This window comes from Delphinus delphis, chromosome 7, assembly GCF_949987515.2.
Source record: "Delphinus delphis chromosome 7, mDelDel1.2, whole genome shotgun sequence".
In the NCBI taxonomy this organism is placed as follows: Eukaryota; Metazoa; Chordata; class Mammalia; order Artiodactyla; family Delphinidae; genus Delphinus; species Delphinus delphis.
The window spans coordinates 113,430,428-113,448,096 of NC_082689.1; the positions used below are offsets into that span (position 1 = coordinate 113,430,428).

General features: G+C 49.0%; 2 protein-coding genes and 1 non-coding gene across 3 annotated transcripts; 1 reads left to right on the forward strand and 2 right to left on the reverse strand.

Annotated features, from left to right (window-relative positions):
- Positions 1-3,598: 3,598 nt before the first annotated feature.
- TRNAE-UUC (transfer RNA glutamic acid (anticodon UUC)) lies at positions 3,599-3,670 on the reverse strand. Its single transcript has one exon. It is a non-coding gene; the product is annotated as a tRNA-Glu (tRNA).
- A 1,469-nt stretch (positions 3,671-5,139) lies between these two features.
- Positions 5,140-8,938, reverse strand: CCDC115 (coiled-coil domain containing 115). Its single transcript, XM_060017040.1, has 5 exons — positions 8,782-8,938; positions 8,607-8,710; positions 8,437-8,519; positions 7,653-7,784; positions 5,140-6,111 (listed from the first exon to the last, which is right to left on the reverse strand). Exons 1-5 carry the CDS (start codon positions 8,890-8,892, stop codon positions 5,999-6,001), a joined length of 543 nt encoding a protein of 180 aa, XP_059873023.1. The 5' UTR covers positions 8,893-8,938; the 3' UTR covers positions 5,140-5,998.
- A 113-nt stretch (positions 8,939-9,051) lies between these two features.
- IMP4 (IMP U3 small nucleolar ribonucleoprotein 4) lies at positions 9,052-15,562 on the forward strand. Its single transcript, XM_060017039.1, has 11 exons — positions 9,052-9,197; positions 9,577-9,696; positions 9,842-9,950; positions 11,573-11,656; positions 12,371-12,480; positions 12,559-12,691; positions 12,777-12,931; positions 13,014-13,108; positions 13,228-13,301; positions 13,382-13,543; positions 15,341-15,562. Exons 2-10 carry the CDS (start codon positions 9,694-9,696, stop codon positions 13,492-13,494), a joined length of 876 nt encoding a protein of 291 aa, XP_059873022.1. The 5' UTR covers positions 9,052-9,197; positions 9,577-9,693; the 3' UTR covers positions 13,495-13,543; positions 15,341-15,562.
- The last annotated feature ends 2,107 nt before the right edge of the window (positions 15,563-17,669 follow it).

A 17,669-nucleotide genomic window follows, 5' to 3' on the forward strand; every position in this document is an offset into this window, starting at 1 on the left:
TTATTAGAGACATGCAAATCAAAACTACCATGAGGTACCACCTCACACTGGTCAGCATGGCCATCATTAAAAAGTCTACAAATAACAAATGCTGGAGAGGGTGTTGGAGAAAAGTGAACCCTCCTGCACTGTTGGTGGGAATGTAAACTGGTACAGCCCCTATGGAAAACAGTATGGAGGTTCCTCAAAAAACTAAAAATAGAGTTACCATGTGATCCAGCAATCCCACTCTTGGGCATATATCTGGACAAGTCCAAACTCTAATTTGAAAAGATACATGCACCCCTATGTTCATAGCAGCACTATTTACAATAGCCAAGACATGGAAACAACCTAACCGTTCATTGACAGATGAATGGATAAAGAAGATGTGGCATACACACACACACACACACACACACACACACACACACACACACACAATGGAATACTACTCAGCCATAAAAAAGAATGAAATAAGGCCATTTGCAGCAACATGGATGGACCCAGAGATTATCATACTAAGTGAAGTAAGTCAGAAAGAGAAAGACAAATACCATGTGATATCACTTATATATGGAATCTAAAATATGACATAAATGAACTTGTCTACAAAACAGAAATAGACTCAGAACAGACTTATGTTTGCCAAGCAGAAGGGGGGTGGGGGAGGGATGGATTGGGAGTTTGGGATTAGCAGATGCAAACTATTATAATATATATATAACTAGGGACTTCCCTGGTGGTCCAATGTCTAAGACTCTGCACTCCCAATGCAGGGGGCCCAGGTTCAATTCCTAATCAGGGAACTAGATCCCACCTGCCGCAACTAAGAGTTAGCATGCCGCAGCTAAAGATCCTGCACGCCACAACGAAGATCCCGCATGCCACAACTAAAACCTCACACGGCCAAATAAAATATAAATATTTAAAAATATTTTATATATGTATAACTGAATCACTTTGCTGTACACCAGAAACTAACACAACATTTAAAATCAACTATATTTCAGTAAATTTTTTTTTTTTTTTTTTTTTTTTTGCGGTACGCGGTGCTCTCACCGCTGCGCCTCTCCCGTTGCGGAGCGCAGGTTCTGGATGCGCAGGCCCAGCGGCCATGGCTCACGGGCCCAGCCGCTTCGCAGCATGCGGGATCCTCCCGGATCGGGGCACGAACCTGCGTCCCCTGCATCGGCAGGCGGACTCCCAACCACTGTGCCACCAGGGAAGCCCCTCAGTAAATTTTTTAAAACAGAAAAAAAAATGGTTATGATGGTAAATTTTATGAAGTATATTTTATCTCAATAAAAATTTTTTTTAGGGCTTCCCTGGTGGCGCAGTGGTTGGGAGTCCGCCTGCCGATGCAGGGGACACGGGTTCGTGCCCTGGACTGGGAAGACCCCACATGCCGCGGAGCGGCTGGGCCCGTGAGCCACGGCGCTCCGCGAGCCATGGACGCTGAGCCTGCGCGTCCGGAGCCTGTGCTCTGCAACGAGAGAGGCCGCAACAGTGAGAGGCCCGCGTACCGCAAAAAAAAAAAAAAAAAAAAAAAAGCAGTTTTGGCTACAGCAACAACATGCCAGCCAGCAGCGTGCGTGCTGCTGCTATCTGGAAGACCTGTTAGAAAGTCAAGATCAGTCATTCGGTCTGAGATCAAGCCATTCTGCTTGCTGCACCAATTGTTTCAATGTTTTATTATTATTACTTAGGTATTGTAAGGCCAACAGATCAGGAGACAATTGCCACTGAAAACATAGTTTATTGTGCTCAACATTCCCAAGAGAGGGAGTAGGGACGCATGTGGAGGCATGGGACACAGAGAATGACCAAGGGGAAGTCAAGAGGCAGAGGCAGGGCAACGGGATATAGGATTGGCTAGTCTGAATAATTTCAGGGGCTCAAGGGCATAGAAACGGTCCCTGTTTTATCATCTGTCTTTTAAATTTTTGTTAAGAGCTACACATGATGTATCAGGTAGAAAGAACTGAGGTAAATAGGCTTTTAGTGTGAGCTTTTGTATTTTTCTGGCTAGGAACCAGGCTGTATTTATTGTTTGCTCTAGTTGTAGGTGTCAGAGGCTAAAATTTCCTCCAGTGTTCTTATTTTTGTGTCTTGTGTTGTCTTTGGCTTTCCCATTAGACCTCTTACACAGATTCTGAGCCTAGAAGTTCCTTCGGCTATAGTCCCCTATTATTGTAACGCAGAAGCTTTAGTTATGTGGTGGTAAGAGCTGGGCGGAGGGGAAGTGTCTAGAATCCTATGGTTAGGGCTTAGTCTTTTACTGAGCATCTGCCCCTGGGCTGCGACCTTCACAAGTGTTTCTGAGCTTCTGTTCCTCCCTTTACGACGAGAGAGGGCTGGAGTTCAGTATCTCCCTTCCCCCAAGTTGGGTATGCTCTGGTAACAGTTTCCCTGAGGATGGGCCTTTGTTCAGGAGGACAGGCTGCGCTGGTTCGTTTCCGAACGGTTCCTTTCCCCCTCCCCTTGCCTGAAGCGCCGGGGGCTTTTTCTCCAGTCCTGACCCGGAGCACCTGGTAGGGCTCCTGGAGTAAAACCCACAAGTGTGACGCTCAGTGAGCCTCCAAGTTTTCCTACAAGTTGCTGACTCTGGCAGCCGCTTCTGAGGCTGGTGAGGCCTGGCTCTCTGTCCTCACTCTTCTCTCCAGTTTTCGAGGCAGCAGTTGGCCCCGCGACCTCAATTTCCTCATGATCCAAGACCAGTGGCTAAACTGTTTTTTTCTCAGCTTTTTCCTTATTGTGAGGACAGAAATGGCTTCCAAGCTCTCTGCATGCCAGATCAGAAACCACTGTAACCTACTGTAACTTCCACGCTTAAAATTAATATGATTATAGGATAATCCCCGCCCCCCCCCCCCCCCCCCCCGCGCAGAAGTGTGAATGAATACACGCGTGTGGTGGTGCGCTACTGGGGACAAGGCCTCGGGCCTGCGCGTAAGCTCCCTGGATTAACTGATCCGACAGGGTAAAGGGATGGAAAACGGAGGAAGGCGTTTTCTGACTCATGTTTGTGGCTTTGGCTCCCCTTTCGAAGGGAAGTGTGCCCGGGCTGGGATGCAGAGGGCGTGGCGTGCGGGCGCGGCCCGCAAGCCCGCGTTGCCCCCGTGAGAACCCAGGACCCCTAACCACTGGACCACAGGGCAAACACAGCGGCCGCCGGGAAAGAGAGAGCTAAAACTGTCGGGGAACGCTCCGGTCCCCTCCACGGACACAGCTCCGCAGCGGCGGCCCCACCCTCCCCGCAGGCCCGGGAGCCAGGCTGCGGCGGCGCCGCCCTCGAGGGAGGGGCCGGGCCCGGGGCGCCCTTCACGGCGGTGGTCTAATACATACTGGAGTAAACATTTAACCTGTAACTACTACTATTACTCACACCTGTAGTGGATATGGTACCGCATGTAACTCACTGGTAGAACTAGTCAATGACGTGATGCAAAATCGACACTTCCGATTCATACGCTGACGGATGGGGCCCAGAGCTTCCCGGGCCTCAATTTCTCCAGGTTTAAATGCAGAGAGACATTTAATTTGACGTGACGTGTGCTAGTGGGAAAAAACCAAACTGTGGCAAGTTGAAAGAGTAAGTAAGAAAAACAACTCAACGTTCCCATACCGGGAGTCGAACCCGGGCCGCCTGGGTGAAAACCAGGAATCCTAACCGCTAGACCATATGGGAACTTCCGAAAGTCTAGCTTCCTCGATGCGACATATATTATTTGCGTCAGCTTGTCGTCAGCACTACCACACCACATCTGCGCACCTCAGGCCTTGCCCCGGCTGGTAGAAATCTGTGTTGACTGCGGCTGCGCGAACCCGGACTTCACGGACCCGCCCGCCTACGCAGCGCCGGCCGGCACATCCGGGCCCCTCCCAGGAGCGGGAACTCCTCCTCCCGGAAGTGTTCCCAAGAACCGAAGCGAGGGTGGCGCTAGTCGTAGTCACCGTCCGCACTAGCACACCTCGCTGGGACCCTGGCCGTGCCGCCACCGAAACCCAACTTCAACAGTAAATAACGGAGGGCTAGTGCTTGTCCTTCGATGTCAACTGACATCTAAAACAAAAGACACCTCTTCTCCCCCCGCCCCAATGTAGGGCGCGGTCAGCTAACTGCTACGCGGCAGGAAGCTGAAATAAGCTGAGTCATCCTTCCTGTGGCCACTGCGCTTGCGCTAAGTATACTAATGAGGTTTTAAAGTAGCGACCTATCCGATGCTGGCTCACAAGTCGCACCATCGGCAAAAGCCAATCACAGAGCGACACATGTTCTTAATCCCTATATAAGCAGACTGCTATAGGATTGCGGTGTCTTCCTTCCATCTTTCTTCAACCAAGCTGTGCTCCAATAAAGTGTGATACGAGAAGAATCTTGCGTGTGGCGGCTCGTTATTCTGCTGGTCGGAAACGGCCCGCCGCACCCCAATACCGGGTTCCCCGTGAAAAATCTTTTCCTCAAAAAGCAAAAACGGGGTGTTATCTTTAACTCATTTAAGCTTGAAGATCTCACAGGTTGGCACTTCGTTGGTAACAGCTTTTGGCCTGAAATTCAACCTTTTGTGTGGATGGAGGGATGCCCTTTTTTCCTCCGGTCACATCGTTTCCTTTTCAGTGCTTTGATTAGGCTGTTTCACAGACAACTCAAGCTCAACGTAGTGCCCCGCCCAGCCCCGGCCCGGCCAAAAAAAAAAAATTCCCTCCAACCAGAAAATGTGCGCTTACAGCGGTTAAAGTATGTATTAAAGGCTCAAGAATTAAAACGGTGTGGTTCCTGTGTCTGACATTAAGATCAATGAAACAGAATGGAACCGCCAGAACATGGTACAGGTATACAACATTGGGATTAATCGAAAGAAAAAGGTGGCATCACAAATCAGCGATAAGGGTGGTCCCCTGTATGTGGATCTGTGGTAGAAAATAGGAAGTTGAGTGCAGGACTCACCCTGTACCTCACCTGAAAACACAAAAGTTCTTGAGGAAAACACTGGCGAATTCCCTTACCGTCACATCAACTACAATCCCAAAGCAGGAAATCATAAAATAGCTGAGTGATAAATTCAACTGTACTAAGAAAACTGACTTAAAAACACAAGAGCTGAGAGATGCTCATGATAGTTTTCACCTTGCTCTTTGAGCTATTCATTTGGTCTGTGCAGTTTAATGTAATGTGTTTTATTTTATAATAAAAAGTTTGCTTTGTTTTTTTTTTAAAACCACCATAAGCAAAATTAAAAGACAAACTGGGAAAAAAAATTTACATCTCATATTATGAACAAAAAACTAACATCCACCAAACATAACAATTAGCTCCTAGAAACTGCTAAAAATATCAACAAGCCAGTAGGAATATGAATTGACACAGAGTTCCTGGCCCTTCAACAAATTAAAAGACTCACTCTTGGAAAGATAAAGGCAAGTTTTTAAAAACCTGAATGGTCTCTTGAAAGATTTCCCTTGAAAATCTAGGTCCGATCCTTTTTACTTTCTGGCTTAAAACCTGCCAAGCGCTGCCCATCTACTTGGGCGTGTGTGTGTTTTATCGATGAGGAATCATTCTGTCCTCATCTGCTGGCTGTGTATGCTTTATTCCTCCACCAAAATCACTTTTAAGGATCTAGTGAAACCGAAGCACCTACTTCTTGTCCTTCCCTGCCATTAACTGTTCAATATTTCATCCTTTAATGAAAAACCACAGCTGATTTATGCATCAGGTTGTTACAGTTGTTCAGTGATACGAACTAACCTAACAGGTGTTTGTGCCTGCCCCACATGAATACATCCTGAGACAACAGAAGTCTAGAAGTGGTTTCAGAGTAGTGGCTTTCAACATTACTCACTTTGTCCCTTCAAACTTCCCCACCTAACAAAGTTGGAAACATGCAGACCAGAGAAGTATTAAGGAGGGAGGAATAGCTGGGGTGGGGGGCAATCTGTGAAGGAAGAAGGCCTGAGATAATGCAGCCACATCGAAGAACAGCTGTGCTCACTGCCTTGCTTTTGTGGTGGCAGGTCAGGGAGCCCCGGGCTCCAGCTGCTTGAGTTTCTCCTGCAGCCCCTGGAGCTGGCTTCGACCCCAGTCGATGCGGATCTGAAGGTTGGCCATGTCTGCAGCCAGCTGCAGACCTAGAAGAAGAGGAGAGACTGTCACCATGGTATCTGTGGTGACAAATGACTCAGGGGGCTCTGGACATCCCCAGGCCTCTCTGGCCTTCACACTCTTCCTAAAACATTCCAGGTATAGCCTTGCATTGGCTCCTCGAGAACCTCACTGGACCCATACCCTCATGTCCTTCAGGTCGTTGCTAAAATGTCACCTCCTCAGGATACTTCCTTGACCCCCTTATATCACCCACCAAGAACTAAAAATTCACAGATCATAATATAGTCTCATGCCCTTATTTCCTTCCTTGTTTTCTCCATTATCATAGCCCCTCACTGCTCTTGTCCTCTCTCCTTCTACCTGTTTTCTCTGCCCCCAAGATTGGTCCACACTCTGGATCCACCTCTACGTTGCTTTCACCTGATGCTTCTCCTGGAGCAGCTGCTGTCAAGTCCTCTGGGCCATCCACACCACCCAGTCCACTGGCCAGTCCTGTCTTCAGCCTAACTGCCTGGCAGCAGAGCTGGCCACACACCTGATCACCTCCCTCCAGGGCACATCTTACCCTCTTGGTGTTGCTCCTGCCTCACTGTTGCTTCTAAGTCTCCTCGACTGGTTTCTTCCCTTCTTTTTTCTCTTACTTCCTGTCCACATTCCCAGGACCTCTGCTGATCTTATCTCATTTCAACCTTAATGCTGTGTCTGTTAGCAACTTGGGAATTTAAAACCAGTGTTATGCAGTGGGTTCCCAAATCTCTCTCTCCAGCCCAGTCCTCTTCCAAACTCCAGATGCATGTGGCCAACCATCTGATCAGAATCTCCACCACACAGTACCAGGAACACCCCCACACCACTCCTGACTTCCCCTCGGCTGTTGCTGCTCCGCAGCCCTCCCACTCAGGTGAGGGTATCCACCCTTTTAAGCATTCTGGCTAGAAACTGTGGGCTCATCCTTCACTCCACTCCTTCCCTTACTGCCCAGTTGATCTGTCAGCAAATCCTGTGGCTTTTACTTGAAAAAACATGCAGCTTTCCACCACTTACCCGATCCTCCACTGCCCTCCCCCCGCCCCCCTCCACTAGACCACTGGCCTCCTCTCTGCTATTCCAGATACAACCTTGCCTCAGAGCTCTGCCCTGGCTGGTCCCTGCACCTAGAACACTGTCCCCCCAGATCACCAAAGCTCTCTCCTTCATCTCTTCAGAGGCCTTTCCAGGCTACCATTCAAAAAACAGCTTCCCCAGCCCACTCCATACTCTACCTTATTTTTTCATAGCAAGTCTCATTACCTGGTATTATATTTAGGGCCTACTTATTTGTTTGCATGTTGTTTTTCTGCCCTCAATAAAATAAACATCCCATGAAGCTGTCTGTCCTTTTTGTTTACTGCCAGCACCTAATATGAACCTGGAACTCTGCCAACAGCGAATAAACGCTTTTTGAAAAAACAGAAGGTGTGCAACAAAAGTCTGCAATGGAGAAAACCTGCAAAGCCCTTTGCAGACTAATCCCAGCCTTGGCATTAGTGCTCAAGTGCTCCCTGTAGATAGGGGGTCCACTCACCCTCCCGGAAGCTGGCTTGAGCTTGCCGTAGACTGTGAGGAACCAGGATTCCAAACCAGTTCAGAGGGTCCTGGGGAGCTGGGGAGGGGTCTGGCTCCGGGGTCCTCGTGAGACCCTTGCGCCTGCGAAGAACTGTAAAAAGAAAGGCTGGAGGTTGGGGGGATTGTTACCTGGCCTTTGTTTTCTCAGTGACACAATGTTAAACTTCATTTGAGCTCATGATCCTAGAAAATACCGATAGTTGGAAAATCCTCTCAACCTTTTATGTTCTGGAAAACAGCTTACTACAAAGAACCACCCTTCCCCTTGTGGTTCATGTGAATCTGTCCACTCTTTCTCTTGACTATCATAAAACCAGCAAATGACACCCCTTGTTTATCCGTGAAAAAGCCACACACTGACTTTTCCCATTTCGCCTGAACATGCTGAAAGGCCAGACAGACCCTTCAACTCCCTGTTCTTTGTCTCACGAATGATTAACTGAGATTAGAAGCTTGTCCCGCTGAAACTAGCTAGACAAAAATATCTTCTGCGCAGCTGAGACTTCCTCTGATTGCAAAACAATCCCAACTGTAAAGGACCTCACCTATAACTTTCTCTCTCTGCCTGTAAAAGTCTAAAGCAAAAAACCACTCTGCTGAGACATTCTACATTCTGATCTTCAGGTCTGGGGTGCTCTCTCTATCGTTAACAGCCTAAATAAAATCATCTCCCCTGTTGTCCCATGCCTTTTGTCTTTGACATCGGAAGGGGCCCTACGGGAAGAAGGGGCGGGGGGACTCACCTGCCTCGCGGGGTCCCACCTCCTCTGGAGTCTGGGTGCCGCCTCTCACCATCCAGAACTTCTGGGGTCCGTCCTGGGCCTCGCTAAAGAACGAGAAGGGAGGCTAGACCTTTGGCGGCCCCGACCTGGCCCCTGCCTGCCCACCCGCTGCAGCGTGAAAGGGACCTCACCTGGTGCAGACGCGGACCTGGGGCTCCATGCGGGAGGCATACTGCAGAGGCCCTACCGACTTCGCACCCATGGCGTAGCGAGCTTTGGAGAGCGAGAGCCAGCCCTGGGAAGAGAGAGGAGAGCGGTGAAACTCAGTAACCTTCACGTGCCGGCCCGCCCGCCCCAGGCTCCCACCTCCTCCACCCGGGCGTTCAGCGCCGCCCGCTTCGCCTCCAGTTCCTCCAGGTCCCCGAGCAGCTGCAGGAGAAGGGAGTCCAACTCGGCTCGCGGGTCCCGCGCCGCCATGGGCTCCACACAGAGTCAGTAGCCGGCTCCCCAGGTCGCCCAATCAGCGTCCGCCGTGCCAGAAGGACAGCCAATAGGCGCGTGAGGTCCGTCCCCCGAGGGGGCGTTCCCAACCTTGGGCCGAGACGCCCACTGGGTGGAGGCGACTCGCTGAGTTCCTTTCAGAATAAGCACCCTCAGAGCAGCGGCCCGGGGAGGTGATTAGCGCCTCGTCACGCGAGCACCGGAAGGGGATCAGCCACCCGGACAGTCGGCGAGAGCTGTGGGTGTCTCCGAATCGCTTTTGGAATCGGCCGTTTTTTAAAGTACGTCTGTCGCAGTGGCGATGGAAGGAGGCATAGCTGTTCGGCAACCATTTTAAGGGAGGAGCGGCTTTAAATTCAATTCTAGAACCGGCCGCTAGGCGATCATCCGGTCAATCGCTGTGCAGCTTTTACAGTTGCTGCACTATTTCGAGCCTACAATTATGATTATTTTAGCTGTTCGTCGTCTTCTAATTAACATCCCGTTCCGCACGTTAGGTAGTGAAACCATGACCGACGCCTTTATTAACGGCCGTTCTAAGCCACGTGACAGCACCTTGACACCCCCCCCCCCCCCCCCACGCCTAGTGGTTGCTCCAGCTTCGGGCTGGCCAATCGCCTTGCGACTCCCAGCCATTTTAACTTTGGGCATTCTCGGCAGCAGCAGAGTCTAGTGAGGCCTCTAGCGGCCTTCTCGGTTGAGGGCGGAAGGGACGACTGCGTGGTGCCGGCGGCGCCAGAAGAGAACTCCTGGACTCACGTGGAAGTTGCGCCCAGGATGGTAGGAGGGACGTTTAAGCTCCTGTTTTGGAGGTCGGGGGCTCGCGGTGGCTGGGGATGTGGCCTGTGGGCTCGGGGCGGGTGTTTCCCGGGCCCGGTCTTGCGCGGCGAAAAAGGTTTGCCTGAGCGGACCTGCTGTTTCCCAGCTGCGCCGCGAGGCCCGCCTTCGCCGCGAGTACCTGTATCGCAAGGCCTGTGAGGAGGCTCGGCGAACAGCCCAGGAGAGGAAGGACAAGGTTCGGCGTGCGCTCGAGGGTAAGTCTGTCCCCGCCCCCCAGTCACGGTAAAGACCCTTGGGCTTTCCTGTTAAAACCCAACGGGAAAAAGGCCAGTGGTGTCAAACGCTTTTAATTAGCATTTACTTGTGTTAGTATGGTGAGTGTCTTTTCAAGTATTTACTGGTCATTTTCTTTTCCTGTTGGATCTTCCTGATGGGTTGCAAATGTCGCTTGCATGATGGTGTGAATTACTTGTCATTTATGCTGCAGTGTCCAGATTTTACAACTTGCGTAGTGATTTTATTTGCAGTGTCTAGGTCTTCCCAAATTTAAACATTTCACGTGGTCCTATATTTATTTCCCCTCTGTCGTTTTTATTCTTGCTACTTTTTTTCACTACAAGATAAGAAGAATATCTTATTGTCTTTTAGTGCTGTTATGACTCCCTTGTATTTTAAAACTGTTCACTCGTGTAGAACTGAATTTTATTTGCGTTGTAAATTAGGAATTTAACTTTGCAATATTTTCCCTGCTTTCCATTTGCCGTACTAATGAAGAGCCTGTCACACATGCCTGATTGGAAATGCCGTATTTATCTGTATTTTGTTGGTTCTCATGTTGGTGGAGCTCTGTTTCCTATCTGATAGTACATCAACTCCATATCTCTATTTTAGATTCACTTTGATTTTCTTAGGTTTTAGACATATAAAGTATATGAAGTATGTGTATGTAGTACTTATGTCAAGCATAAAGTTAAACACCTGTGACCTATCTGCCCGTGTTAAGAAATGAAAAATGATTAATATATTTAAATTCAGAAATATTTCCCCCAATTTAGATAAACGCAGTATTGAATATTGATTAAAAATGAACCATTTCCTTGCTGTTCTTTTTGAGGATTATCATGCTTGTTTGTATTCTTAAATCATATGGGTCGATTTTTAGTTGTAAAGGTAGTATTAGGTTGCGTGTATTCTTTTGCAGCTTTCTGTTTTGGTTCAGTGTTGTTTCTAAGATCCATTGAGTGTAGGTGGGGCTCCTGCAGGTTAATATTCCATGGGGTCTTCATCCGTTTCCCTGTGGGTGGTGTTGAGCTTATTTTTAGTTTGGGGCAGGCCTGCTGCTGTGAACATTCTCTTCCATGTGCAAGAGTTAGTCCAGGGCATGTTGGAGGGACCTGCTGGGTTCAAGGGCATGCTCCAAAGTGGGCATGCCCACAGCCTAGCTCCTCTGCCAAGTCTAGCATTAGTTCACAGAGGAAACCTCTGACCCAGAGCATCACGATTAATGATTTTATTGTAAGAGGGTTTCAGGGTTTCTGGTCCACCTTTGTATAGAAAGAGCAGTTTCCATTTATTCTTTAAAAATTAATTGTTAGTTTTTTTCTAACTACGAAGGGAGTGCATACTTGTGATTAAGTATTTTAGAAACCCTTCAAGTCTTGAGACTCAGGAACCATAGTAAATGAAATCTCCTATAACCACTGTTAGCAGGTTGGCATGTAGCCAAAAATAGTTTCATCCCTCTCCACCAGTTATATATCACCTCTCTGCTCAGAAAGGAGTAAAAGGGGTATTTTTCCATCAAGTTTGTTCAGTGTTGTATAAACTGAAGGCTCCATGCATGTGTCTCACTAGCCCCTCTGTCTTCCCTCTGCAGAGAACCGCCTGATTCCCACCGAGTTACGCAGGGAGGCTCTGGCCTTACAGGGTTCCCTGGAGTTTGACGATGCCGGCGGTGAAGGTGACCTTCCCTGACCCTGTGAGCCAGCCTCACTCCCTGCCGCTGAGCCCACTGGCTTCCATGTCATTCCTCAGACACCTTGAAGAAAGGTTGTGCAGCTCCCACTCCTGAAACTGTCCCCCAGGTGCCCTCGTGGCTCTGTACAGATGACACCTCAGGGGACCTCTCCCTGAGTACTTCCAATTCCATTTACATGACACAGTATTACCCCACTTTCTGCATTGCTTTGTCTGTTGATTGTCTCCCTTACTAGGACGGTGGGCTCTGCTGGGGCAGAACAGTGTCCATTTTGTTCATTGCTGTGTCCTCAGCTGTCAGCACTTCATTGGCACTCAGGTGTCTCATTCACTGCATCATTCAACAAATATGAAAGGAATCACAAACATTATAAATATTTGTTATGAGAGAATGGAGCCTGATACCTTTGGCCTTAACAGAATCTGGACTTGTGCTAACGTGGTAGCTACTAGCTCCATGTGATTACTACAGCTTCAATGAACTAAAATTAAATCAAATATAAAGATTCAGTTCCTTGGTCACACTTGTGTTTGTAGCCAGTGTGGCTGGGGGCCACCCTGTTGGCCCAGAGCAGGTAGAGAGCCTTTCCATCCTTGAAGGTATCGTCAGTGCTGTTCTAGGTGGATTTGGCCACCCCAAGTTAGCATTTCACTTCTCTAGACAACGTCATGTTCTTGCGCCTCACACTCCTAACAGGTGTGACCAGCCACATGGATGATGAGTATCGATGGGCAGGGGTTGAGGATCCCAAGATCATGATCACTACTTCCCGAGATCCCAGTTCCCGCCTCAAGATGTTTGCAAAGGTACCAGTAGGTGGGAGTTAGTGGGAGATGCTCAGGCCCCAGGAGCCCCAGTCCTAACCAGAGGGAGTTCATATGCAGGAGCTAAAGTTGGTGTTCCCAGGCGCCCAGCGCATGAACCGTGGCCGGCATGAGGTAGGGGCACTGGTGCGAGCCTGCAAAGCCAACGGGGTCACTGACCTGCTGGTTGTCCATGAGCATCGAGGCACACCTGGTAAGACTGAAGGGAGGGAGCAGGGTGCTGCCATGATGGCTGGCTGGGAGCAGAGGGTCTCTGACGGCTTACCTGGCCCTGCCAGTGGGGCTCATTGTCAGCCACCTGCCCTTTGGCCCAACCGCATACTTCACGCTGTGCAACGTGGTCATGCGGCATGACATCCCCGACCTGGGCACCGCGTCGGAGGCCAAGCCTCACCTGATTATGCATGGCTTCTCCTCCCGCCTGGGTAAGCGGGTGAGTCTGAGGCCGTGGGGTGAGGACTGGGGGCCTGGAGTGCCAGGCTGGGCATTTGCCACTTTTCTTCCTTCTGCCCCAGGTCTCTGACATACTCCGCTACCTGTTCCCTGTGCCCAAAGATGACAGCCGCCGGGTCATCACCTTCGCCAACCAGGACGACTACATCTCCTTCCGGTGGGTCAGTGGGCTGGGCCCGAATGGGGTCTTGACCTTTGTGTCCCTGTGCTGTTTGTTGTTGACCCCGAAGCTGCTCCCTGCCTCCCCTCACTCCTGCCCTGCCCCCCTTGCCGCAGGCACCATGTGTACAAGAAGACAGACCACCGCAATGTGGAGCTGACCGAGGTTGGGCCTCGCTTTGAGCTGAAGTGTGAGTTTGCGGCTTTATCCCACATCTGGTGAGGGGCATGCTGGCTGTGTAAGTGACCATATCTCATCCCCCTTCGCCAGTGTACATGATCCGTCTGGGCACGCTGGAGCAGGAGGCCACAGCAGACGTGGAGTGGCGCTGGCACCCCTACACCAACACCGCGCGCAAGAGGGTCTTCCTGAGTGCTGAGTGAGCCCACTCACCAGTCAGGATGTGGACCTGGACCCGGGAGCTGGGGAGAGGTCAGAATAAAGTCTGCTTGCCACAGCACCCTGCTAGCCTCTGAGTGGCCAGGACAGGGCTGTCAGGCTGAGCGTGAAGGATGCGGGGTCCCCTCAGCTGGGGACCTGATAGCTCTGGGACATTCTCAGGCCTGGTGGTGACATCGTGCCTAGGACAAGGCAGGCCTGATGTGCTTTCTTGCCCCTGGGCCACAGAGGGTTTGGTGCTACCCTGGGAGATTTGGTGCTGCTCTCTGTCACTCAGGAGTCGGGGGCCTGTGACTTCATCATCTGGGAGTGGGGATAATAATGTGAGCACGGAAGTCTCACTTAGAGCAGGGCTTGGCGCTGGGGCCAGCTCTCAGCCAGAGACAGACAGAAAATAAACAAGAGGCAGACCATTTATTCACTTCATTGTGGCCTCCTTTGAGTGTAATTAAAGTTCCTCAGAGAACTCAGTGCACTTGGACTCACTAGCAGTGGAAAGCTTTATAATGACCATCTTTCCCTTTAAGGATCTCCTTAGGCTCTCCCTGGATTACCGAGGATATTTCTAGGTTATCTAGGATGTCTGGTATGTGTGGATTCACCACTCTTTGATGGTCGCACACTCAAGTTGTTTCCTATTTTTACTACCACAAACGTTGCTTCAAGAACATTGAACATACCTCTGTGCATATTTATGCGAGTATATCTGATGAGTAAACTACTGCAAGTGGAATTGTGTCTTGAAAATGATTATAGATGCTGCAGAATTGTCCTCCAGGAGGCTGTCTCTCCCAGCCACTATCATCAGATCTGAGTGTTTCCTGTGTCCTTGTAGGCACTGTGAACTGTCAGACTTTGCATCTTGCCCGAGCTCTAGGTGCAAAATGGGTCCTCAGTTGAATTTGCATTTCTTTAATTATGACAGAGGTTATGCATCTTCAAATACTCATTGACTATTAGTGTGTGTGTATTCTCTGTGACCTGTTAGCTCTTTATAGAAACAGTTGTTCACCTCTATGTTGATTGATTGTTTTAAGTCTTTTAATTGTGGAGAATTCCAAACATAAGAGCTGAGAGGACTGTACAGTGAGTCCATGAGCTCATCTCAATGTTGACCAGTCTGGTTTCCTTCATAGCCCCACCCACTCCCTTTATCCACTCCATTCGTTTATTTTGAAGCAAATCCCAGACACCATATCATTTCATCCATAAATATTTCCATATATCTCTGAAAGATAAGACTCAACAGGAATAATAATACCACTGTCGCACCTAAAAAATCAACAATTATTCCGAATTCTACATATTAATGTTCAGTTTTCCCTGATTACGTTATGTTTGTTTGAACTAGGATCCAACTTGGGTCCATTCATTGCAAATGATTGACAAGTCTCTTGTCTTTTTAAAAACAGCTTTATTGAGATATAATGCACATGTCCCACACAGTTCACCTGTTTAAAGTGTACAATTAAATATTTTTTTATCATATTCACAGGGTTGTACAACCATCACCACAGTCTAATTTTAGAGCATTTTTGTCCCTCCTAAAAGAAACTCCGTACTCTTTAGCTGTCACTTCCCATTCCTCTCCAACCATCTCCCAACTCCCAGCCCCCAGCCCCTTGTAGCCACTAATCTACTTTTGGTTTCTATAGACTTGCCTATTCTGGACATTCCATAGGAACTGTAATAGGAAAGAACCTTTTGTATTCTATTACAAGCTAATCACTAAAGGGATGTTGCCTATAAGCTTGAGTTATACATAATGGCTCATCTCTGGGAACCCTGCTTCCCAGGTAATGAGCTAAAATACCTTTGTTTAACCTACAGGAAACATCCTGACCAGGTCCACCTGTAAATGACTGCAGGGAAGAAGAAATTAACACATCCTCTCCAGAGGCTGATGGGAACCAGGAAGTGTTTGATTTTACTTCCTCCTCTTTTAGTATAAAAGGAGCCTGAATTCTAACTCAGGCAAGATGTTTCTTTGGGGCATGAGCCCACCATCTTCTCGGTTTGCTGGCTTTCCAAATAAAGTCTTATTTCTTGTCCCAACAACTTGTCTCTCGATTATTGGCCTGTTGTGCAGCGAGCAGTATGAGCTTCAACTTGGAACGGAATCATACGATATGTGATGTTACTTAGCATTGTTTTCAAAATTTATCCATGTTGTAGCATGTGTCAGTACTTCATTCCTTTTTTTATTGCTAAACAGTATTCTATTGCGTGTGTATACCTTATTTATCCATCAGTTTATGAAATTTGGTTTGTTTTTCACTTTTGGGCTATTTTGATAATGCTGTTATGAGCATCTGTGTATAAGTTCTAAGTCTCTTTTATCCTATAGAATTCTCTCCTTTTAATTTTTTTTCTTTGTAATTTATTCAGTTAGGAAATTGGTTTGTCTTGTGGAGCTTCCAGAGTCTGGAACAAAAGCCCTCCCAAAGGCAGCTACCTCCAATCGCTGGTGGATGCAAGCTGCCACTTGTAACTGGAGAGACTGGCATTTTTCCTTTTTTGCCAAATGCCAGACTTGTAGGTGGGCCAACAGGTCAGCCCACACCCAATCCAAAAGTTTGTAAGAGTGGAGCAGTGGGAGAATTTTTTCAAATTTTTTGTTCCCTTTTGTGGCCTAGCAAAAAAGGAAGTCAGAAGAACTGTTCAATAGGGATGTCAGTAGTCTCAGACTATCTCCGCATAGGCCTTCTAGGTGAGGGTGGTGTCGGCCAGGTTTCTCCACTGTTTTAAAAGTTACTATTTCCCCTTTGCAACATCAGCGCAGGCTGGGTTCTTCACAGTATTGCAAAAGCTTCTCCGAGTACCTTCCAGCACCCTGTCCACTTGGCTCTGTTGGGTGGCCTAGCACTCTGAGCTGGGAAGCAGGTGGCAGACTGGCATGTGGCATGTGGGCGCTGGGGTGCTCAGGATCTTCAGGACAGTGCCAGCTGCTCCCACTGCTTGGGACTGCCGCCAGTAGGGTGCGCAAGAGGGCCAGCAGCAGCAGTGAGTCCCACTGCAGGAACACAGCTTGCAGTTCTCTGGGACAATGGAGAGGGGTGAGCCAGGCTGCTGGTGGAGGTCTCGGGGGGTCTTTCCATCCCCTACACCCAGCCTGAGCTGAGCAGAGGGAAAACCAGGAGAATTTGGATGTTGGAGAGACATGGAGGGATGCTCAGTGTCAGGATGGTGGTCCGGTTAAACAAGAGGAGGGTGTGTAGTAGGAGGTGGACATGCAGCTAGAAAGACAGACACCCAACCCTGGTGGAAGCATGGCAGGTGGACTAAAGTCTCAGCCACTCTGTTCACAGGCCAGATAGGCAGAAAGATTCCCAAACAGGCAGGCAAACAGACACATAGATCCCTGGCAAGACAGACTTCTAGATAGAGTCCCAGGGAGAGAGAGACTACAGCAGGACAGCCAGACAAATGGACAGATTATTGGACAGGTGGGAAGGTGCTCAGCCAGGCATCCAGAAAGACCTGTGTCCAGACACATGGACACCCCTCCCACCCCACTTCCAGCCAACCAAAAGACAGAATTCCTCAAGGTTAGAGCCCCACAATTGTACAGAGAGACCATTAACTCAATGGAAAGACATTCCACTACCCAGTCAACTAGCCAGCCAGACCTTCAGCTTGACAGACTTACTCTTTGCCAGTAGGACCCAGCCTATGAGAAAGGCAGGTGGGTCCTCAGGATAGACAGATGTCTCCTAAGCCAGGGGGACAGATAGACATATACACCCCACCCTGTCAGACAAATAGACCCTCCGCCCCTAGTGGAACAGAAGATCCCAGAGTGCCAGAACCCAGTTGCGGGTTAGTTGCCCTGCCTCCCAGTCATCACCATAGGTGATATGGATGGCTCACTGACCCTCAATGTTGCCTCTGCTCCCCAGGTAGCACTGGTTTCCAGTGATCATTGACATCCAATGACATTCACTACCAGCAGGGTCCATAAAGCCCTTTCTTGATCCCACAGTGGCTGTTCCCCCTTTACTCTGGTATCCACTATACCCAAATGACTGCCATTAGTATCCATGATTACTCAGGGACTTGAGTCTCTGTGACTCCTCCAGTGGGCCTCCATATTTTCTCAAAGTTCACTGATACTTCTGTATCCTGCCACCCTGAGTCTCCAAGAACCCATGACCATCCA